General features: G+C 40.1%; 1 protein-coding gene across 5 annotated transcripts in view; it reads right to left on the reverse strand.

Annotated features, from left to right (window-relative positions):
• Positions 1 to 25249, reverse strand: part of zmym4.1 (zinc finger MYM-type containing 4, tandem duplicate 1) — a 185147-nt gene that overhangs the window by 63015 nt on the left and 96883 nt on the right. For all 5 annotated transcript variants that reach the window (XM_080211717.1, XM_080211720.1, XM_080211716.1 and 2 more), the window contains 5 exons: positions 21214 to 22161; positions 11552 to 11619; positions 9762 to 9929; positions 8665 to 8743; positions 430 to 694 (listed from right to left, as the gene is read on the reverse strand). In XM_080211717.1, coding sequence (XP_080067843.1) covers positions 430 to 694; positions 8665 to 8743; positions 9762 to 9929; positions 11552 to 11619; positions 21214 to 22161 — 1528 coding nt within the window. The remainder of the gene's footprint in view (positions 1 to 429; positions 695 to 8664; positions 8744 to 9761; positions 9930 to 11551; positions 11620 to 21213; positions 22162 to 25249) is intronic.

Below are 25249 nucleotides of genomic sequence, written 5' to 3' on the forward strand. Positions count from 1 at the left end.
CACCTTGTTCATTGGTCTTATGTACAAAGGTATTTGATTAGTGTAGCTACTTAGTTTACTATGTCCTTATTTTCAAAACAGATAGCAACTTAAAATACATATGGACACTTCAGCATAATTGGAATCAGTAACCTAATTGAGCAGTTCACATGTAACTGCTCAAAGAGAAGCAATTTGAATCTGCTCTGCAGTCTCAGCCATACCAAACTACTGTTATTTCCGCTGGTTGACTGTGCTTTACTGGATGGGGTTTAATCGGGACTGCTGTATTCACCAATAATAATAGCACCAGCTACCAACCAAAGTGAGAAAGCACAGCTTCTATTTTGCCCAGCCTAACCATTGTTAGATACGTAAATTGTATTTCTCATGTTCACCTGAGAGTTCACAGTTAAAATAAATACGACTTAAATCAAAGGCAGGTCATACTTGTTGCAGAGATAGCAGTTTTTTTTCACAGGAGGAAGAGGTCTTGGAGTAGATGCTGAGAATCCAGTAAGGCAAAGGGTGGAACAGAAGAGTTGGGTTGAACCTTTCCTCTGATAAGCAGTTTGTCCCTTCTTTAGAATCTTCTTACATCCTGAACAAGTGACCCGTACACTCATAGGAGTTGAAGCTGGCTGCCCACTGCCACCTGCAGGTGACTTTGCTGAGCTGAGAGTATTTGGTGTATTCTGCTGCACCAACTGTGATACTGGAATACAATAAGACAATGTCTGAAAATAAAGGCAAACACGCTGGAACAAACTTACAATTGCAACGTGCTTGTGCCTGTTTTACATTCTTTTCTTTAAGTATATAAACACTTCATTTCAGCTTTTCTCCCCTTGCTCCACACACAGAGTGCAGCCTCAGCTGGTGCTTCTACAAAGTAGGAAAGTCTTTTTTTTGGCCTCTGGTAAAGGGTGGCAGAAATGCCTACACTCCTGTCACACACGACAGCAAATCAGCTGCCAATCTTTGCAACTTTCAGGAAAGGTGCCGCCATCACCAAAATAGTTGTGAACAATAACTTCAAAATGACTGCACTAGGTCAACCGCTCTCGAGCAGAGTAAGTGCTGCATAAGCCAACTCAAAAGTGCCATGATTCATATTAAAATGTGACTATTATTGTGTCTTTAGTTTTAAATGTTATGTCTGTTTACACTATAAAGTGTCTGTTTACATTGTAAAGTTTTTACATTAACTGATATTTGAAAAAAAACAGGAGGAAGATATAAAAGGTTTCCAGGAAGCACTTACAATGATTCAGATTTAATGTAAATCAGCGAGGACTTGGGTTTGATGTCAGCTAGGAATGATATGAATTCTACAACGGTTCAAGAAGAAAAGCACACTGTTCCTGATCACCATCTAGTGACTCCAGCTGGAATTGCACATTTGCAGACAAGAAATGGGTTTGGCCCAGTTTTGATGATTCCACAGCTTAAAATCCTGCTGATCTACACTGCCAAAATCTGCAGACCAGCCAATGCCTATGGAACCGCACTCCAGCCAGGAGATGGAAATCAGCAAGGAAAAGGGCTGCTAAATATTTGGCAGATATTTTTTATAAACACAATTGCCTCCATTGATGTGAATATTCAATTTAAAGGGAATATTGGTGTAGAACTAAATACCAAGTTCTTCACAGCAGCACATTTAAAAATTAGGTTTAATTATAAATTGCAATATTTGCTGACAGGCCACATTAAGCAATTACCTCCACAGTGATGGTCCAATTTACTTGGATTCTATTTCATTTGCAATATTTTCAACAGCACTTGCAGTAAACTGATGCCATAATATCATTTTTGCTCTAGTATATAGAAGAGCTGACAGTAATTATATTTACTAAAAGAATTCAGAATGGAGCAGCCTAACTGATAGCACAGAGTTAGGGGATACAAGTTTGAGACGACACTAAGTCAGGAGACTGACCTCTGCACCATCAACCACGTCTCAAAAAAGGATATACTTGAGTTTGCATTTAGTTATGAAGGATAAAAAGGTGGAGGAGAACTGCAGACCTGCCAATGGTGATACGTTCAATGTAAAAACACCTTCTGTACTCACGCACTCAATCTCAGGGCAAATGGCAATAGGAGTGAAGCACCCATGAGTGCGCTCAACTGAGCATGGACATGAATGAAAGGAATGTCCAATTTTACGGTCAGCCCAGTTCTTAAGTGATGATTAACAATGAGTTTCAAGCCTATGATAGTATCCAGGTAATGCACAGGAAACTTAAATGCAAAGGAATAAATTTTATTATATAAACAAATGGTACCAAAATTTCCATTCACAAGAGGAATTGATTTCGAAATGCTTGTTTTATTGACCTTTTTGCTTGGTCCTGATTTTCTGTTTTTTTAATCAAATAAGCTGCAGTGGAAGTGCAAAACACATTCATTGCTGGAATTTTATTGGAAATAACTGGATATAACAGAATCCAAAAGCAAAATATGTGGATGCTGAAAATCTGAAACAGAAAATGCTGCAAATGCGCATCTGTGGAGAGAGAAACAGTTAATATTTCAGATTGATGACCTTCCCTCAGAACTGCAGAAGTTAGGGATTAATAGGTTTCAAGCAAGTGAAAGGTGGTGGGTGGGAAAAAGAACAAAAGGGAAGATCTGTGATGGGTTGAAGGTAGGAGAGATTAAATGCAAAAGGATCCATGGTGCTACACCAAAGGGAATAGTAATGGAAATGAAACAATAATCATGTCGAGAGGCGATGCGAATGGCGGAATATAAACAGCTGCCATTTGAAAGCAAAAAGAAGTGGGGGAGCAGGAAGAAAAACAGTAGAGGAGATCTAAACCAGCAAAGAGAAAGGAAACTAGAATTGGAAAACAACATGGCAGATAAACCAACAGGAGATTTATTTTGGGAAAAACTATATACATAGGACAGTGATAAGAGAGTTGATAAACTCAATGACGCCTGGACTCCAACGGTCAAACAACTGCCTCTCTGCAACTGGCCCAATGGGTCCCATAACCCCTGATAACTCTGTCCAACCACCCACCACATCTCTCCCCCATTCAATTATTTAATGTTTTACAATAACAACGTGTTGATAAATTCTCCCTCAGTCTACCTGAATGGGCACTGGTGCGGATCACCTCGGGGACTTCACAATAACTTCATTGCAATGTTAGTATAAGCTGACTTGTTTCACTAATAAATAGTTAGAATATCACACAGCAAAGGGCGGAGGGGTAGGGAGGGAGAGAAGAGAGAGAGCAACTTAACAGTCTCTCAGTAAGTCAGTCTATCTGGAGATTTTCTAATTCATTGAGTGCATCACAGTTCTTTAATAGGTGTTTTGTTAGTTTCATCTGAAATGACAGCAACCTGCCAGTAATCTCTGATTCCCGCCAGATTGATACTTGGCCCCTCCTCAGGGTTATTGGATTCGTTTCCACTTACCAATTGCTGGAGCCACACAAAAAGGTGTAGCAGAGACAGACTGCTCAATTGACACGATGCATGATTCTCTTTTCCTCAGGTGGACCACGTGCATCTTCATTCTTTTCCCTTGTATGTCAACTGCATTGGACCACGATCATCACAGGAACCCAATTCAGACCAGCACTGAAATTTCTCAGGTAAATTGTTTACCTGTAAAGCGCTCTCAATCCTGATGGAGCCATAGTGCCCTTCTGCATATCTCGTTTTGCCTCCATTTTCCTCTACAAATTTGGAAGTACGAGATTGAGTTTTGTCCAAAGACGACATCTCATGAGCAATTCAGCAGGATAACTTCTGGAATGGCATGAAGAATTGTTCTGTACTTCTGTAGAAAATGGGCTATTCAAAGTTGCTATGGCACAGAGGACTGTTGTTTCATGGCTGATTTAAATGTCTGGAAGATACTTTCAGCTAATCAGTTTGAGGCTAGGAGGCAAGGGGCTGTTCGAACATGTCAAATCCCATTGTTTTGCATGAAGTGTTCAAATTCTTTGCTCAAAAATGCAGTCCCATTGTCAAAGACCACCACTTCAGACAACCCATTTGTGAAATGTCTGCCATAGTTTATCAACTGTGGCTAAGGATGTCTTTTTTATCTTTTAAATGTCCATCCATTTCAACAATAATGAGAATCATGCTGTACATGATGGAGCTGACAATATCAACATGGAGTCACACCCACGGTAAACCTGGCCATTCCCACGGGTGCAGAAGAGTTGCAGGCAAAAAATCTTGCTGTACTTGATACTGGTTGCAGAGTCTACTAAGTCTTCAAATGTGTTTATCAATCTTAGCACACCACAACTTCAGGCTAACATTTACACACTGTAAGATTGTTCTTCGAGTCGGAGCAGGAATAACGATATTGTTTCCCCACAATAGTACTCTTTGCAACTCAACTCATCCCTTTTTTGATTGGAAAAGGTTGAAGTTGTTCGGACTTATCATTATGCCAACCATGAGACCATTTGTTTGACTCTAGACAAAATGGGGTCCCACCTTTGGGTCCACAAATTGAGCTGTTATGCTGATACAGGTATCATGTCCAGAAAGTTAAAGTGAGTACAAATTCTTGAGGCACTTGTGGCAAAGGATCCACAGTGGCATTGTGGATACCTGGTTTATGTTGGGATGTGTCATCTTATGTTGTTAACTGTAGAGTGCAATGTTGAACCCTCGCTGAAGGGATGAGGGAATAGCATTGTCTTCTCTGAACAATCCTAAAAGTGATTTATGATCAGTAATTATCACAGTGCCATCTGTAAATGAAATGATATAACCTTTTTACCCAGAAAATAAGAGCCAAACCTTCCTTTTCAATCTGGTAATAAGCCCCGTCAGCACCTGTTAGTATTCTTTAAGTGCAAGCAATAGGTCTCATTCCATTATCCTCCATCTGTGAGAAGACTCAACACCAAGTTAAAGTCCAACTGGTTTATTCGGTATCACAAGCTGTGATAGTCCAATCTGTGGTACAATACTACTCCAATTGTGCACAGTGAGCTGTCACAGGTCAGCACTATTTCTTTCACAGGATTAAAATGGACCAAGACTTGTCATTACTTCTTTATCTTCATTCCAATGCCACCTTTGGTACTTCCTTAGAGGTACATGCAAATATGCCAGAAACTGGAAAGTTGGGGATAAATTATCCATAATAATTCACCAAGAATGGTTAAAATTCTGATACATTTTCTGGGGGCTGGTGCTTGCTGGAGTGCCTTAACCTCCTCCATATGATGCAGTTTTTGATACAGGCCCTGAATCCCATCCATGTCACTGCAAGCGTTTGGAATGTGCATTTTTCCTTGAGCCTTACCCGTTTCTTTCAATCTTTCCAACACCTGATCAAAATTTACCAAGTGTCCTTCTTCAGAAGTTCCGGTAATTAATACAGTCCAAATAGGCAACTACCATGGGTAGGTCCTATAACAAGTTTTCCATAGTACATTGGAACATGGCACTTGCTAAAGATGCTCTGAATGGCAGCTAATTTTATTGATATAAGCCTTTATGGATATCAATTGTTACAAATCCTGTACACACCTCATCTAATTCTATATACTAATAAGCATGACTCATGTCAAGTTTCGTACAAGTTAACTCTCCAACTGACTTGACATACAGATCCTCAATTTTCAGTATAGGGTATCGATGCAGTTTTACTGTTTGGTTGATTGCTAGCTTATATCATCAGCATATTCTGACAGTGCAATGTGGCTTAACTGGGACGATGGGACAGCCCACTCAAAACTGCACAAGCTTAATTATTCCTAAATCCTGCAGCCACTTTTTGTGTATAAAGCACAGGGTACTGGACGAGCTCTATAGAATTTGTGTACTGCCTCAGGAGCAACTTGGATCTTTGCCTTGACAGCTTGTATCTTGCCCAGTTCATTTTGAAATGCTTGGTACTTCCATTTCATGAAAATTGCCTTCATTGATGCTGAAAACCTCCAATTAATTTAATCAAACCTGAGAGCCGATCTTGGCCCATGAGACTTGGCCTTTGACTATGACGATCAGTAACAAGGCTGATAGATGTTGTTAGGCTACTGGTGCTGCTGTGGTAAGCAGCATCTTCAAAGCTTCTCCAGTGTACATGGCCAGCTTGGCCATTGTGCATTTTAATTTAAGAGGCTGGACCCTACCAATACATCTGCTCTCCTATGATGATGACAGAGGCTCTTCATTCCAGCTTCACTTTTAGTGTTTCGCTGTTCACCGTCAATATATTAACGAGATTGCTCACTTCAGTATTGTTTACTCTGTAAACTTCAGATTCATCTTTGAAGCTGTTTTCTAAACTATGAACCAGAGTTATATCCTTTTTCTGTTAGCCCTTGGAAGGTTTTATTTGGTTCTGTATTTAATCCTAATATGCCCCTTCCTGTTAAAGGCAAAACAAATTGCATCTTTAAACTTACACCTCTCCTGGGGGCTCTCCCCCCCACGTTAGTAGCATTCTTCTGAGTTTCTGGTCTGCAGGTCAGACTCTTTGTATCTGTCCCATTGTGCACACTGCTTTTTGCCTCGAAGCTTTCAGTGTCCTCATCCTGGCACCACAACTCTTGAGGTTTCCCACCAAAGCTGTTTACCTAGCCTAGCTGCCTGCTTTGTAATTCTAGTGCACCTTCAATACTTCCTGTGGCCTGAACAATCCCTAATGTTCTTGTCGAGGTATGTTCTGTCATTGCTAACAGTTTTTTTTGTATGATGAGGAAATTCAAACCACAAATCAACCCATCTCTTAACATTTTGTTTAGTTGTCGATCCAGATTCACATTGTTCTGGTGACTGTCTTAACCATGCCCACAATGCTGCTATCATCTCCCCTGGGTTTTTTGCTGTATAATTAAATCTGTGTTAGTGCATCATCACCAATGGCTTTGGCCGATAGTGTTCTTTTGACCAGTTCAACCTGCTGCTTGAATGCTTTTGTTTTTGAAGCCTTCGGAGAAGTCTGTCTTTGAATTAGATGATAATTCCACAAATGGTTAAAAAGATGGCTTCCGCTTTTCCTCCCCCCACCTCCCAATTTCACAGGCCCTAAAATATAATTGGAGGCATTCTACATATTGGATCCACTGCTCTGTTTCAGGGTTAAATGGTTACAACTTCCCAATTAAAGACATTTTGGCATTCAAGTTGTTTCGCTCATGTTTAAAAGGATTATGATTCAAGGAATCATACAGCAGATGACAGAAAAAAAGTTGCACTCATCACCAATTATAATGATTGCGAGGAATTGACGAACAACAAAGCAGGTAAACAAACTGGAGGTTTATTTTGGAAAAACCATGTGCATAGGACAGTGATAAGAAAGCTTGTAAACTCAATGAGTTCCATTCTCGCAACTATTAACCAATTGCCTCTCCGCAATTGGCTGGATGGGTTGTACGATTCCCACCCTCCCCCTTCCACAAAACACACAAAGGGGTACGTCACACAGAAACAAAATGGTAGCAGAGGAAAAGTTGCTGATCTGTCAAATTAATTGTTTCTCTTTCCACAGATGGTTTCAGACCTGACCATTTCCAGCATTTTCTGTTACACAGCTCAATTCAGTTAGAGATTAATTTGGGCTGCAAAACACCCAGCCTTTCCTCTGATATATTGCTCAGAATTTTAGTCTTCTTATTATTTTCATTCATTGCTCTTATCCCAACACTGGCTTTGCAAATGGAGCACTGATCAGCTTTGACTAGTGCCTTTAACAGCTGTGTAGGGTTTTGGCTGAATGCTAGGCTAAGGCAACAAGGGTAAATGGTAGACAAACATTAGCATGCTTTTACAGTATCATTCTGAACCATGCAAGAGAGAAGTTCAGGAGCTGAAAGACGGTTTGCATTCATTTCAAAAGCTAAATGCTCAAGATTAGCAGGCTACAACTGAGGCAACTTTCATCAAGCGAAATTACTACCAAGCTAATCAGTGCATCAAAACTGCAGTGACAATTATAAATGACCGCAATAAGATAGATGTTGTTCGTATAAACAAAAGGTCACTATAAATAGTTAACAATGAATTTTAAAAGCAAGATGCTTGCATTTCATATAAGCAAAAGATCACTATAAACAGTTAACAATGCATTTTAAATGGAAGGTGCTTACAATGGTACAGAATGCTTTGTAAGCCTCTCATGCAGTCCAGTATAAATTCATCTCCACTAATCCTAACCTGCTTACAATTAAGACAGTTTAAACTAGCAATTCATCATTCAGAATGAGATGCATGGAATACGGACTGCTTTAATGAAAATATGGAAGTATGACTATCCATCTGAATCTTAAATCTGGGTTGCGTTTAAGCAAAGCAGCATTACACTGGAGGAGGGCAGCTGATGAAAATGTGCTCTAATCGTTCAGCCTTGCGATATTTAAAAACAAATCCTCCCTTCTGACTCTTCATTCCTGGCCAAGGTTGGTGTTAAATGAATTTTTAAGTTCAGAAAACAGTAGGAGCGCTTGCAAACTTGCAATTCCCAGGAATTCCCAACAAGAGCGTCTTTTAGAATTTTCACCTATGTTCAGCTTACTGCCCTCTGCAATGCAGCATCATTCAGACTGATGGTGTTCGATCGCACATAGCATTTTTAAAATTGTTTTATTAATTGGAGCTTGTTTTGCCATGCTTTTAAAACACCTCCCTCCACAGAGAAATTTATTGATCCCCAATTCCACAACAATACCACACAGTGCTTACCAAGAGGACTGCCGCTCACCGAGAACACGGCACTGATTCGGATATCGGACTCCTGAGACTTGGAATGTTGGCTATATCCCTGAAATTAAAAAAAACATACTTTTTGCTTTCACACTTGCATCAACAAAGATTACCAGCCTTGCACTTTGCTAATGATTGCACTTCTTGAGCAAAATGATGAGCCAAAAACATGACACGGCTTTCTTGGAGTTACTTTACTTCACCAACATGCTATGCCACTGATGAACAAGTGTTTCAGAAAAATTAAGTTGAACTGACAACATTCTGGTTTCTGGATCCAGCCCAGTTTTTGAGGAGCCTGTGCAGTACAAACATCATCCTTCAATATATATGTCAAATTAATGGAAAAGCAAAATGCTGCAGATGCTGGAAATCAGAGCACTGGTAACACTCAGCAAGCCAGGCAGTATCCGTGGAGTGAGAGCAACACAGTTAATGATGACTTTTCATCAGAGCTCTGATCTGATGAAAAGTCATCCATCTGCAACACTGGCCATTCTGGTTTCTAGCATTTCTGGTTAATGGCAAGTTAATGCCCTGTATAGGTGCTCAGGTAAATCTTGATGTCCCAAGGGCACTATTTGAAAAAGTGCATGTTTTATCCATGTGCTGATGTCAACACATGTTGTCTTCCAAAGCAGATTAACCTCTCTTTGGTGTAGGCAAGACTATGCTGTTAGCAAACTATTGGTCACTTTTACACTTCAAAATAATTTGCAGTATGTGATGTAATTTGAAATATTTCTAAAATAAATTATATGGTGTGTAAACGCAAGTCTTGATTTTAATTGTAGGAGTCCATTATGTGTAATATGTGGCACTGGAGAACCATAAGCAGGGGCAGAGAATGATAGAGATACATGTTTTAAAAATATCAAATTATATAAATTTCCCAGAGGAGTAAAAACTCCACCTATCACAACATCACACTATACAAACCAATCTGGTGAAAGTTTAATTAATGTATTTAAATAGGAAAGCAAGATTTACATTTATATAATACACGACATTAGACTTTTCGTCTTTATTTCGCTCGTTGTTTTAACATTTTGTAATAAAAACAAACTTAACTATACCTGTAAAGAATCAGGTTCATCCTTAACTCTTGCACCTTCTTGTGGTGCCAAGGCTTTCTCATATCCTTCATCCAAAGGTTCATCTTTTATTTTCATACCTGACATAAAACTGGAGTTGGAAGTGCTTTTGAGAGCTTCAGCATGTCGGTGTGAATTGATACTCTTTTCCTAAAGAAAAAAAACATTTCTGTCAAGATTCCTTGAAACAGATTGGACTTCTAATTCACCAGCCTTTCCAAACTCAATCTAGAGCTACAGCCGGAAAGTTGAGAGTCAAATTTGTTATCAATTTTGTTTTTATGCTTTCATCTTCAGAACAGAAAATACCAACACTAACTCATAAGGTAGAAATTTTCCCTTACATTTAAAATGGGTTTTTTAGTTGTACTGCACTGAAGTTTACAAACAAAAACACATTGTAGTGGACTTGCTTACAATAATCACAGCAACAAAATGATCATGGTGACACAGTGGTTAGCACTTCTGCCTCCCAGCACCAGGGACTCGGGTTCAATTCTGGCCTTAGGTGACCGACTGCGAGGAATTTGCATGTTCTCCCCTTAACTGGGTGAGTTTCCTCCAAATACTCTGGTTTCCTCCCACAATCCAAAGATGTGCGGGTCAGGTTGATGGGCCATGCTAAATTGCCCTTAGTATCAGGGGAATTAGCAGGGTAAAACTGTGGTTAAGGAGATAGGGTCTGCATGGGACTGTTATCAGTATATGCTTAGTGGGCTGAATGGCCCCCTTCTGCTCTGCAGGTTTCTACGACTCTATGATGAAAGCTGATAGGCAATCACGTACCTTTGTGAATAGTCTAGCTGAATCTGGAATTATATTTTAAGTATCCTTTTAATGTCCTGATTATGGACTTCTTTGAAACGGTACCAGTAATTCCATGGGAAAGCAATCTGCGTATCAGACTGGCAGCTTGTGTAGTGCAAAGTTTAAATTGGGGTCCTAAATACCTTGCCGCCAAAATCTCAATTCCTTTCAAGTTTGGTAGAGGAATATTTTAAAATGCCTAAATATTAAATTAAAATCAAAAAGGAGCTTACCCTGTGTCTGGTTTTCACCCACAGTCGAATGATGTGCAGATTAGGTTGATTGGCCATGCTAAATTGACCATTAGTGTCAGGGGAATTAGCAGGGTAAATACACAGGCTTATGGGCCTGGGTGAGGTTCTTTTCAGTGCAGGCTTCCTTCTGCACTGCAGGGATTCTGTGATAGTAGTGCCTCCTCATGAGGCTGCTTGGTTATATAAATACTGAGTAGCACTAAATTATCAAATCATTTCAAGTTCGGTAGAGGAATATTTTAAAATGCAGTCACTTTTGTAGGAAGGGCAGCAACCAATTTGCCCACAGTGAAGTCCCACAAACAGCAATGTGATCATGATCAGATAATCTTACGTTCGTTGAAAGAAATATTGGTAGAGGTAAATCCCCTCCTCTTCTTTTAAGTGCCATGGACAGTTTTTATATCTACCTGAGGGGGCAGTAGGGTCTTAGTTTACCATCACATTTGAAGGCTGGCATGCCTGACAGTGCAGCACTCCCTCAAAGCATCAGCCTTGATTTTGGTGAAGTCCTGGAGAGGGACTTGAACCCACAACCTTCCAACTTGAAGCAAATGTGCTACAAATTAAGCCCATCACAGACACATGAAGGAGAGAAAATGATAGGGAAGAGACAGCATATTAAATCACACTGTATATGGGATTTTGGTTTTTAACACAAAATCAAGTATAATGTATTGGGTCAATGATTGGTTAAATACTGTTTCTTACCAAAGGAGATGCTGTTACTGCTGTTATAGTTGCTTCAGATTCAATACCATCAACGTCTTGTGTTTCATCTAAGAATTGCAAAAATGTTTTGTAACAATTTGCACTTTTGTAACACCACATAGAAAAGAAAAACAATCAAGATTTCAACTAGTGCCAAATTTTAGGATTATCTCCCCCTCAGCTCAGTTTTCCCCTCCCTACAAATGACTGCTGCTGTTGACTGTCATCTTGACTGAGATACATAATAATTTCCTTTTAAATGCCATTCTGCACTAATTTTAGGACATGGGAAAATTGTTATATGCTACCTGTACAAATTCCTCAATATTAATTGTATTCCGATACATACTTGATTATTTTCCTATATATTTCCATATATTCAGCCAGAATGAAAACATATCAATTTCATAATATCAACTCAATGAGTATGAACCCACACACATTCTGTGGACAAACCACTCAACGTAGATTAGTAATCAACATAGAACATAACAGTGCAGTACAGGCCCTGCAGCCCTCAATGTTGTGCCGACCTGTGAAACCAACCTAAAGCCCATCTAACTTACACTATTCCAATACCATCCATATGTTTATCCAATGACCATTTAAATGTCCTTAATGTTGGCAAGTCCACTACAGTTGCAGGCAGGGATTTCCCACACCCTTACTACACTCCGAGTAAAGAACCTACCTCTGACATTTGTCCTATATGACCCCTCAATTTAAAGCTATGTCCCCTCATGCTAGCCATCACCATCCGAGGAAAAAGGCTCTCACTGTCCACCCTATCTAATCCTCTGATCATCCTGTATGCCTCTATTAAGTCACTGCTTAACCTTCTTCCCTTTAACGAAAACAGCCTCAAATCCCTCAGCCTTTCCTCATAAAACCTTCCCACCATACCACACAAGATCCTGGTAAATCTCCTCCGCACCCTTTCCAATGCTTCCACATCCTTCCTATAACGTGGCGACCAGAGCTGTATACAATATTCAAGTGCGGCAGCACCAGAGTCTTTTACAGCTGCAACATGACCTCATGGCTCCGAAACTCAATCCCTCTACCAATAAAAGCTAATCACATTATAATTTCCTTTCCCCCAGCTATAACTCGTGCCCTGCAGTATATACCTACCCCTTCTCATAGCTAAAGTAATCGTAACCAAATTGTGGTCACTATCACCAAAGTGCTTGCCTACCTCCAAATCTAACACCTGGCCTGGTTCATTACCCAGTACCAAATTCAATGTGGCCTCGCATCTTGTTGGCCTATCTACATATTGTGTCAGGAAACCCTCCTGCACACATTGGACAAAAACTGACCCATCTAAAGTACTCAAACTATAGCGTTTCCAGTCAATATTTGTAAAGTTAAAGTCCCCCATAACAACTACCTTGTTACTTTCGCTCCTATCCAGAATCATCTTTGCAATTCTTTCCTCTACGTCTCTGGAATTTTTCAGAGGCCTACAGAAAACTCCCAACAGGGTGACCCCTCCTTTCCTGTTACTAACCTCAGCCCACACTACCTCAGTAGACGAGTCCTCATCAAACGTCCTGTCACCATAATACTGTCCCTGACTAACAATGCCACACCTCCCCACCTTTTACCACCTTCCCTGATCTTACTGGAACATCTAAACCCCAGAACCTGCAACAACCATTCCTGTCCCTGCTCTATTCATGTCTCCGAAATGGCCACAACATCAAAGTCCCAGGTACCAATCCATGCTGCAAGTTCACCCACCTTACTCTGGACGCTCCTGGTGTTGAAGCACACACTTCAAACCACCTTCCTGCCTGCCGGTACACTCCCGTGACCTTGAAAGCTTACTTATGACCTCACTACTGTCAACCTCCTGTACACTGGAGCTACAAGTTTCCCATTGATAGAGAAACCTTTAATTCAAATACCCAAGTCTAGTAATCACAAGTGAAGGTAAATAAAAATTAATGGGAGCACTGATTTAAACTCATATGACCCACTGTAGGCACCAAAGTGTCGATGTGTACTCTTGGATACTCCTGTTCAAAATTAAACATTCCACCTTAAAGTGGGGGGAAAAAAGGATGGCATTCGCTATCAAATCTCCAGGTGCTATACATTTTCAACTTCCTCTACCAATTCTCCCATCCACCTACGATGCATCATTGAAGAGGGATCAAGTGAAGATTCCTGAAGTTACATTTTTTCAAAACCCTTTAGACATAAACACAGATCAGCGTGTGGCACTTTCTTTTTTAACTTACACCTCACATTTCTCAATTAGTTTCCTTGGATCAGCCAACACAAAACTTGAGGGAAAATGATTGCATGGGAGCGACTGCTGCTCACTCAGAGAACACGCAAGCAAGTTAAAAGCAGTAAATTTTCCCCTACAGGAGCTGGGAGTTAGACCCACATTTTGTGGTAGGTACCTCCATTCTTCCTTCCTTATATACGGGAAAACATCTAACCTCTACTCATTACCTCACTGATGTCAATGTTTATTCTGTTTTTTTCCAAGGTATTGGAGTCTCTAACTGGTTTCTGAGTTTACACATACTAGGACAGGAAAGTTATTTCTTAATGTCGGGGTGGGGGGAAAACAAAATTAGTCTCTGATTAAGGAGGAGGGAACAGTCAGATAAACTTCAAGGATTGGTTAATGGATTCCAGTTTCCCAAACTTCCATCTGAGTGAGCACCAACACCAAGATGCCTTAAAACTGACTTGAGAATCATAAGCATGAATTCTCTAGAACTACTCCATCTTGTAATAGGTGGTGTACCATCCAACTTTTCTTGGTTCAATCAGAATTTCATATTATACATAAACATTAGGAATAAAGCAACAAATTGGAAATAAAGTAATCTACTCTGGAATGATTGAGTACAGAAAGTAACATGCTCATATCATCCAAGGAAGCAACAATGCAGCTCATCCTTTCATGGTATTTGCATATTCATTCTTCCGTCAATTGTGTACAAAGCTGCAAAGGATACGAATTTGTTTATAGCAGGTGAAAGTTCGCCTCTATGAAGCAAATCAGTTTGCTCACTACTGCTGCTCTTATTTAAAAACTAATGATTTTTGGTGACCGGAAAATGAAGGGGCCTCATAAGTACAACATAAATTAGAAGAAATCTTTATCAGTGTGACATCTACTTGCACTGACTACCTATCAACCTAGTCCAACTAACATACTTTTTGCAGCTAACTAGTGCATTTGCCATGGCCCTGTTCAAGAGTAGCCTAGGATACAGGAATAGAGCAGAACAGTTAAGTAAACTAGATGAGTGATACAGCGCACAGCAAGTTTAAACAGGAATGGAATTTGGTAATTTGCTCTCAGCTGACAAATTCAATGCTTGGGGGTGGGGCAATCTGTCATGGATGTGACTAAGTTCAAAACATGGAACACACAGTTACTGGCACTCAAACTTCATCCCCATCCCTCCAAATGTTCCTAAACATAAACAATATAGCTATGATTCTGTTGCTGGGTTGAACAGCTGGAAAAAAAAGTTGGCAACATCACCCAGACAATGGTCAACAAGACCCAGGTTATGTAAGGTGACAACTAGTCTTGGTATATTGGGCAGGTTTACCCTGGAGTGGACCACTGGCTGTGTAAAAGTCACACACCAAAAACAGAGGTCATTCAATGCTCCGTTAAATTCAGCATAAAGACAACTTTGAAGGTTTAAAGCATCAACACTACTTTGCTTGTCAAATACTTTCACTAAATTGGAGCAGTACCAACTTTTTTCTTTTTATTTTCATTTTGTTCTCCCATTTCTTGTGTCACAAAACAATCCTTAAATAAAAAGCAGCTGGGAAAGACCAGATCCGTTTTATCTCCACAGCCAAAAACAGTTAAGATCTTTTGTCAGGTGTAGAATTTGTGTGGATGGGTATAAGAAACAGCAAAAGGAAAGTCACTGATGGGATTGGTGTACAGACTCCTGATAGTAGCTACACTGCAGGGCAAGGCATAAAGCAAGAAATAGTAGGGGCTTGAGACTTAAATAACAGCAATTACAACAGTCAGAAGCCAAAGTTGACTAAAGTGGAATGGAAAAGTAGGTTAAAAGGTAGAGAAGGAGTGGCAGATTTAAGGAGACCACTCACATCAAAGACAGATTGAGAAAGGAAAACTGTACAGGAAGGATGTACCATCCATGGCTAACTAACAAAGTTAAGGATGGCATCAAATTATAAGAAAGGTATACAATGCTACAAGTCCAGAAGATTGGAAAAATTTTAGAAATCAATAAAAGATGGCTAAGACAATAAGAGGGAGGCATCAGAATTTGAGTGAAAACTACCAATAAATATAAAACATGCAGTAAAAGCTTCTACAAATTTATAAAAAGGCAAAGTGTAGCAAAAATGTCCTTTATAGGTCGAGACTGGGGAATAATGGCAGAAACTTTGAACAAGATTTTGCATCCCTCTTCACAGCAGAACACACAAGAATTCCAAGAACAGTAGAAAGGCAGGGGGCTGCAGAGAGGGAAAAACTTAAAACAGTTATAATTGCTAGAGAAAAGGCACTAGAAAGGAAACTAAGAACTAACCGAGGACGAAAGGGTGACAAGTGCCCTGGACACAATGACCTGCATCCTAGCATGTTGAGGAAGTGACTGCGGAGATAGTGAATACATTAATTGTAGCCTTTCAAATTTCCCTACATTCTAGAAATGGCCCACCCGATTAGGAAAAATTAAAATCTAATGTCACTATACAAAAAGACAGACAGAGAAGAAGAAATAACCGAGAGTTTGTCTAAAATCTGTCATTGGAAAAACGCTACAGTCCATTATTAGATGCAGTAGCAGGACATTTCGAAAATCAGGCTGAATCAACATGGTTTTATGATACAGAAATAGTATTTACATATTTATTAAGTGTTCCCGAGGATGGTTGGATAAAGGGAAACCCGCAGATGCAATATATTTGGATTTCAAAAAGGTATTTGATAACATACCACATAAAAAATTATTGCACAAGATAGAAGCTCATGGTGCTGGTGTTTTCGTGCTCCAGGATTGGCTAACTAAAAAACAGAGATTCAGGATACTGACATTAGATTTTCATTTTTCCCGATCTGGTGGTCACTTTCATGTAGGAAAACAAATTGGTGAAATGCCATAGAGATCAGAACTGAAACCGTAACCATGTATAGCATATTAATTTTGGATAAAGGGACCAACTGTATTGTTGCCAAATTTGCTGATGATACAGTGACAGGTAAGAAAGCAAGTTGTAAGGAGGATAGAAAGAGTCTAAAAAGGAACGAAGATTAGTTAATTGAGTTGGCAAAAACTGGGCAGATGGAGTATAATGTGAGCTGGTCCACTTTGGCAGGGAAAATACAAAAGCAGAATATTATTTAAATGGAGAGACTGAGGAATGCTATAGTACAAAGGGATCTGTGTGTCCTTGTACACGAATCACAAAACATTGGCCAGCAAAGACAGCAAATAATTGGAAAGATAAGTGGAACACTGGCCTTTCTTGCAAGGGGAGTGGAGTACAAAATTAGGGAAGTCTTGTTACAGCTGTACAGGGCATTGCTGATCTGTTTGCTTAGAGGGATGTACTTGCAGTGGAATCAGTTTTTGGAAGGTTTATTTAGCTGATTCCTGGGAATGAAGGGGTTGTTTTATGAGGAAAGATTGAGCATATGACTCACTGGAATTAAGAATAAGAGCTGCTTCTGTTGAGACATACAAGATTCTGAGGGGCTTTTCTTTTTTTTTTAATTTGTCACAAGTAGGCTTACGTTAACACTGCAATGAAGTTAATGTGAAAATCCCCTAGTCGCCACACTCCGGCACTTGTTCGGGTACACTCAGGGAGAACATAGCATGACCAATGCACCTAATCAGCACGCCTTTCAGAGTGTGGGAAGAAACCTGAGGCCCGGAGGAAACCCATGCAGACACAGGGAAAACGCGCAGACTTCACAGTGACCCAAGCTGGAATTGAACCTGTGTCCCTGGGGCTGTGAGACAGCAGTGCTAACCAATGTGCCACCATGCTGACAGGATGTCTCCTCATGTGGGGGGATCTAGACCTTGGGGGCACTATTCAAAACTAAGGGCTTTCCCAATTAAGACAGTGATAAGGAATTTGGGTTATTGGGTATATTCGAGGTTAAATCAAACAGACATTTGATCTAAAAGGGTTGTTGGCAGATGTGGTGACAGACAGAAAAGTGAATTTGAAGTCACAATCAGGTCAGCCATGATTTTACTGAATGGTGAAGCAGGCTGATTTGCTTACTTCTGCCTCTATTTATGATTTTAAAACTTGGGAGTTGTGGGCAAGATTTTAACTCAATCAAAACACATCCAGAGTTAAACTCGATATTTTTGGGAATTTACAGTCACAAATAGAAATACATAAAGAACAGAGGATCAGGAAAGAATAAGGCCTACTTGAGACTAAAAGGGTTACCTGTGTGAGAGGTGGAATACGTGCAAATGGTTCTTAATGAATACTTTGAGGCTGTCTTCATCAGAGGGGAATGAAGAAAACATTCGAGTTCAGGAAGAATACTGGATGGGACAAGCATAGAGAGACACAAAATATTAAGGGGTTTAACATCTTTGAAAGTGGATAAATTGCTAGGCTAGGATAAAATGTACCCCAAGTTAAGTGAAGCAAGGGGGAAAAAAGCAAGGGCTCCAATCATCATTTTGCTGCCCAAGTATACCTCTAACGTATGCTGCTGTTTAAAAAGGGAGAAAGGAATAGCACAAGTCATTGCAGGGCAGTCAGCCTAATTGTGGCAATGGGGAAGAAAAATGCATGTAGATATTGACTGATGTTTAAAAAGACAATTAATCAATGACAGCACGGATTTATTCAGAAAGCTGTGTCTGATTAACACGATTCAATTTTGACATAGTGAGGATAGTCCATGATAGTAACACATTTTGATGTCATTAAGGTGCATTTTAGCCAAATTTTTGACAATGACTCACACAGCTGACTGTTCAGAGAAATAAAAGCCCTATGGAATCCAGGGCAAGTGGCCAACTGGATCCAAGAATCAAAGGTAATGGTCAATTGTTATTTTTGTGACTGGAAGGCTGTTTCCAGTGGAGTTCCACAGGGCAAAGCACCAAGTCCATTACTTCTCATCATACAAGGGTTAATGTTACAAAGTTTTCAAATAATGCATGAAACAGCTGGATGGTTTAGTGAGAAAGAAAGCTGCAAGAAAATATCAGCGAACTGTTAGATAAAAAAAAAGCAGATGTAATGCAATTGAGAGAAATGTAGGGTGCTGCATTTTGGAAAGCAAACAAGGCACAGTAATATGAATTAAATGGTAGGATACAGAAAAGTGTAGAGAGACAGAAAGACTGAGTAAACATCCACAGATCCCTTAACGTTGCAGCACAGGGAGACAGTCATTAAGGAAGCATACAAGATACTTTCCGCTTTTAACTGAGGCACAGAACATAAAAGTAGAGAAGTTATTCCAGAGCTGCATTGAATAGTTAGACAAAAGCTAGGATTCAATTCTGATCACCACATTACAAGAGATTATGTCAGAGATGTTGCCAAGAATGGAGAATTTTAAATAAGGGATAGATTGGCTCAGATGGGTTTTCTTCTTTGGAACGGAAGGCGGCGAGGGAACATTTAATTACTGTCTATTGTAAGGGACCTAGGTAGAGTGAATAGGAAGCATCAATTTCCATCAGCAGACAGATCAAAAACTTGAGAGCATAGATTTAAATAATTAGAAGAATTAAATGGGAATTGGAGAATTTCCTTTGGTAGAGGATGGTATGATTCTGGAACTGCCTGGAATGATGGCTAAGACCAAAACCCTTGTAGCATTTAGAAAGCATGCAGACATGCACTTTAAGTACCAAAACCTACAGGGCTACACATTAAGAGTTGAAAGGTGGATAATTCTTTCTTGGTTGGCACAGATATTCACCTTCTGTGCCGTAAATCCCTATGATTATAGTCTTCTTTACTGCTGATTGAATTTACAAAATCAAATTGAGTTCTGGGGAAGAACTGCTCAAAAAGATCTAAACGTCTTGTTGACATGTTTCCCTCAATTTACTTCCCTCTGTCTCCTCAATCACTGTTTCAAATCCATAGTTCTGATTGATTTAAAAGGTCTATATTCTCCTATTCATTTGTACAGTGAAGCCTCACTGTAGTTGATTGGGCACATGAAAATTTGCTTGAGTCATTGGAAATTCAGTCCTTTATAATGTCGTGGGAGAAACTGTATTCATTCAATGTTCAAGGGCCTTCAATGCCAACTTTTGTCTTCAAAGTACACAGCTGTCTCACATGGACAAAACTCCTCTGTCTACTGTTAAAAACTTAAAATCTCAATTACCATTAGAAAAAGCCTCCTCTATCAACATCTATAGTTTACTATTTCTTTAGCAGCAACAACATCTGGAAACTATCAGTTAATACATTTCTACAATTAAAAAACACATTGGTAATTTATATAGCATCTTTCATGGTCTCGGGATCGCTCAAAGTGCTTCAGAACAGATAGTTTTTCACAAGTAAAACCACTGTTATTATGTGCAGAAGCACTGCAACCAATTCACCTCAGCCACAAGACAAATGACCACACCCTGTTTTAGTGATGTTGGTTGAATCATAAAGGTTGGCACGGTTTGAAGGCCTTTGCCGCCTTCAAATAGTGGCACAAGATCTTTCACATCCACCTGAGAGTTAACATTTCATCCAAAGGGCATCAGCTTCAAAGGTGTAGCACCCTCTGTGCTGAAATGTCAGTAAAAAGTGACATTTCGAGGGAATCCCCTCGAAAGCTAGTGAATTTACTATCAAATAAATCGGTTGGACTAAAACCTGGTGTTGTCCGACTTTTTACTGTGTCTGCCCCAGTCCAACGCCGGCATATCCACATCATGACTGAAATGTCGGCACAGATTATGTCTTTGGAGTGGAGATTGAGCCCACAACATTATGACTCAAAAGGCTAGAGTAGAAAACTTTCATTTTATCTCAGCATTTTCATCTGAATGAAAAAAAGCAAAGGTGCTGAATTGAACATCTTCACTACGTGCTTAATGCTACAAATTCATTGTGGACCAGCTGGAAACAAGTTACAGAATTAAAGGGTTCTCTGAGATCAACTGCTTTTATGTAATACAGTAATAAAACTTCTCTCTCCCCCCGCGGCTACAAATAAACTGAGATTGAGTAAACTAGTTTTGGTAAACTGCACACGAAAGAGCCAATCCTCTGTTTCTACTGAGAGAAGCTAGGCCTCCATACTCTTTAGTACCTTCCCAACACGATAAGCAAATTATGTTAAAGAGGAAAATAGTTTAGAGCCAGTGCTCTCCTTATATGTCATAAGAACTCCTACAGCCAGGTGTTTGATTTTAATCTTGCATTCTATTTATGACAGGACCTCTTACTCGACCCCTAATTTTCACTCCTATCCAAAGCTTTTCGTCCTTGCAAGAACACTGAATAATGTTCAGAAGAAACGATGGCTGACCTTCCCTGCTCAAAACAGAAGCAAAGGCCAAAAATGCAATTATTTTCCGGCTCAAATCAGCTGACGCTGTGAAGTCTAGGATTAGGGTCTGTATGGCTTATGTATCGTAACACATTTGGCAACTGTGCAGTAACAAATTTTTGATACTAACCTGCAGATAAATGTTCATGCTCAGTCACTTTACGATTCTTTTCGTTTCTTCCCTTATCCAGGATCTCGGCTCGCCCCTCCACAGACCCCCTCAGTAGAGAATCAACAACTGTTGGCAAACCATCTTTAATTGCTATCCTTGTCTCTGACATAAAATCTTTCTTGTCTGACCTTTTCATTGGAAATCCAACAGATTCTTTTAGGATAACTGCTTTGCGTGATAATGCTACAGCTTTTTCTCCTTCACATAGAGTAGGCCTACCTCCTCTCAAAATATCATTTCCATTTTCAGCAATATTAAATAGTTCAGCTTCATGCAAGGTCGAGCAATCTTCATTCTCGTTGGACAAAGTTGTTTGGCGAACACCCCGATTCTCATCTTCACAGTCAAAGCGCCTGTCACAATCATTTAATAGCAAATCCTTCTCAAAGCTGTTAGCACCATCTGATGCATATTCATCAGGTTTACTTCCAATTGGCTGCTTTCTACATTTTAGCTCATCGAACTCAGACTTCCTCCTTTTTTCCTCAGCTTCATTAAAAATGCCCTGTCCAACTCCATTTCCTTCTTCAAAGTTATTACTAAGAATAGTTTGGTTACTTTGAGAGTGCTGAACCCCTAGACAGTTCACTGGATCAAAATCAACTTCAGTGTCATCATCATCCCCTAAAGGCACAGCAACAAGTTCACTTGAGCTCATATAGTCATTTTCATCTTCGTCCAACAGACGATGTCCTCTATGTAACAAGGTTTGCTCTTTATTGTTAAAAACATCACTTTGCCTCCCAAATGAGTCACTCTGACCAAAGTTGCTTTCATTCACAGTCACAGACAGTTCAAGTCTTCTCTCAGCTTTGGCTCGACTTGTTGTGCTGAAGTCTAGTGCCTCAGAAGATTCTCTGGATGGAATTGGTTGCCAACCACCCTCCGTATCCATCTCGTCCTCACCTAAGAGAAAAAGCAGAAAGACTTGTTATATAAATGCATCATTCGTTTATATGGAATGCATACATTACAAACAGCATTTCTTCAACCTTCCATGGTGTAACATACAGTTGCCCATGCGGCTGATGGCAATCCCATTAACATCAGCCAAAACCTGGCATGCTGAGCCCAAGTGAAAGTGCACTACAGCTCCCAGAAACTCCCTTGGTCTCAAAGCAGACCAAGCAGCCTCCTGCCCCCAAGTCTGTTCATCTGGTTTATGAATACTATTCAATTGGTATCCTTTACAAGTCCCAGTCCTGCCCTGACTTCAGTCTCCTTCATTACATACATTGTAGTGTTGCTCACTGCTCCAATTCCTAATCTTGCCACCAACTTTAAAAAATGGGACATAATTATTATTTCAATTAAATTATATAGGGCCATAATCTCAGAGCTCCAGGGCAATGTAACTTGGGGGGTATCCTAATGATGTACACATAACATTGTACGCCTGCCCACTGCCACACAACTGCAATCTGTAAGTAACCTCATGGCCCGGCATGTCCCCAACTGAATCACTACCACCAAGCCAGGAGATCAACCCTGGTTCAATGATGTCACAAGATGCCATGCCAGATGCAGCACAAAACACTAAATGAGGTGTCAACATGGTGAAGCTACAGTACAGGGCTACTTGCATGCCACACAGGAAATGACAGACAGAGCTAAGTCAATTAATTGATCAGATCCAAGTTCTGCAGTCCTGTAACATCTAGTCACGAACGGTGGTGGACTAGTGAAACAATTCACTGGAGGGGGCAGCTCCACAAATATCCCCATCCTCAATGATGAGGAAGCATTAAGAGCCCCGACGTTAACATGAAGGTATCCCATAACCCAGAAGAGTAACTTGGAATGCTAGTTCTTAAGAATGTATTCTTTCCAATTTGGTATGTGAGGACGATATGCAAATCAGCGATGAAAGGCCCAGTCTTATTATAACCATAACAAAATAATGTTTATTAATAATAATAATGTGTAAAAGCACACAAGAAAGGCCACAATACAAAGAGGTACATTTATCTCCAGTAATGTTTACACACATGAATTGCTGGAATTAACCCCATGCCCATCTATGCTCCCGAACTCCGAGAAGTATCCCTTGTCCCAAAAAAAATTCCATACCGTATAATTCTAAGATAAATCCAGGATATAGTGAATTATCTTTAACTTAGGAAGCATTCCTTCCATTCAATATAGTTCTTCCTGAAGTTTGCAGATCAGAAGCTTCTAGCCTAGAATTCTGTTTTCTGGGAGAAATCCTCTTTTCAGCTAGGTGTGGCTATGATTGGAATTGTTTTTCTTCTTTCTCCTCTCCACTTCTGCTGCCAGGAGAGCCACCCAGCTACTGATGTACTGCATTCCCCTTTTCACCCTCTATCTAAACAACTCACCTTAGAAGCTAGGTTTTTACCATGCAAGTGTAAATGGTATTTTTATGCCGCCATTTTGAACTCATCTTTTCTGTAGTGTTAACACCTAAAATTCTACACTGTATTGCTCCCCACTTTACTTAAGTAAATGTTAACTCTGCTTTTAAACAAATTCATATATCAAAGCCCTGCCAGACAGCTGCACTCTTACCAACACTTCTTTCATCCCATTTCTCAAAATTTTATTTTATTCAAGCTTCTTTAATCCTTATTTTAAAAAATTCATAAAACCTTATTGGAATTTATTGACAGGAGTCAAGCACATCTATGCAAAGGATAAGGTTGAAGCATTTGCAACCATCTTCAGCCACGGGTGAATGATACATCTTGGCCTCCTCATAAGGTCCCCAGCGTCACTGATGCCAGACTTCGGTCAATTTGATTCAGTCCACGTGATATCAAGAAATGGCTGCAGACACTGAATACTGCAATGGCTATAGGCCATGACAATATTCCAGCAATGGTACTGAACAATCATGCTCCAAAGCTAACTGTGCCCCTAACCAAGCTGTTTCAGTACAGCTATCACAGTGGCATCTATCAGCATTTGTAGAAAATTGCCCAGGTATATCCTAGACACAAAAAGCAGGACAAATCCAATCCGGCCAATTACCGGCCCATCAGTCCACTCTTTACCATCAGTAAAGTGATGGAAGGGGTCATTAACAGTGTTATCAAGAGGTAGTTAGGAATATCCTGTCCACTCATGCTCAGTTTATGTTCCACCAGGGTCACTTAGCTCCTGGCCTCATTATGGCCTTGGTGTAAACACGGACAAAAACAGCTGAACTTCAGAGGTGAGGTGAGTGATTGATTGCCCTCGACATCAAAGCAGTATTTGAAACAGTATGGTGTCAAGGGGCCCAAATAAAACTCAAGTCAATTGGAATCAGAGAAAAACTCTCTGCCAATACAAAGGAAGATGCTTTTGGCTGGAATCCCAGATCACTGCAGGTGTTCCTCTGGATAGTGCCTTAGGCTGAACCTCCTTCAATTGCTTCATCAATGACCACCTTTTCATCACAAATGGGGGTGCTCACTTACGACTGCACAATGTTCAACTCCATTTGTGACCCCTCAGATTCTGAAGCAGTCTTTGTGCAGATGCAGCAAAACCTGGACAAAATCTAGGTTTGGACTAACAAGTAGCAATAATATTTATGATACACAAATACCAAGCAATGACCATCTCCAACAAGAGAGAATCTAGCCATTACTTCCAGGCACTCAATGGTATTACCATTGTTGAATCTCTCACTAATCTCCTTACTAATGGTAATGTCCAGGATTATCATTGACCAGAAACTTAAGTGGACAAATCATATCAATACCATGGCTCCAGAAGCAGGTCAGATGCTAGGAATCCTGTAGTGAGCAACATCTTGACTCCCCAAAGCCTGTCCACAATCTACAAGGCACAAGACAGGAGTGTGATGGAATATTCTCCTCTTACTTGGATGAGTAAAGCTCCAACACACCAAGCTGAACGCCATCCAGTACAAAACACTTGATTAACAGCACTTACACAAGAATTCCTTCAGGGTCACTGGGGCAAAAGCTTGGAACTCCTTCCTTACCAGTACTGTTGGTATACTTACAGTTGGTATACAGTCTGC

This window comes from Carcharhinus amblyrhynchos, chromosome 24 (assembly GCF_965287045.1).
Source record: "Carcharhinus amblyrhynchos chromosome 24, sCarAmb.v2.hapA, whole genome shotgun sequence".
Lineage (NCBI taxonomy): Eukaryota > Metazoa > Chordata > Chondrichthyes > Carcharhiniformes > Carcharhinidae > Carcharhinus > Carcharhinus amblyrhynchos.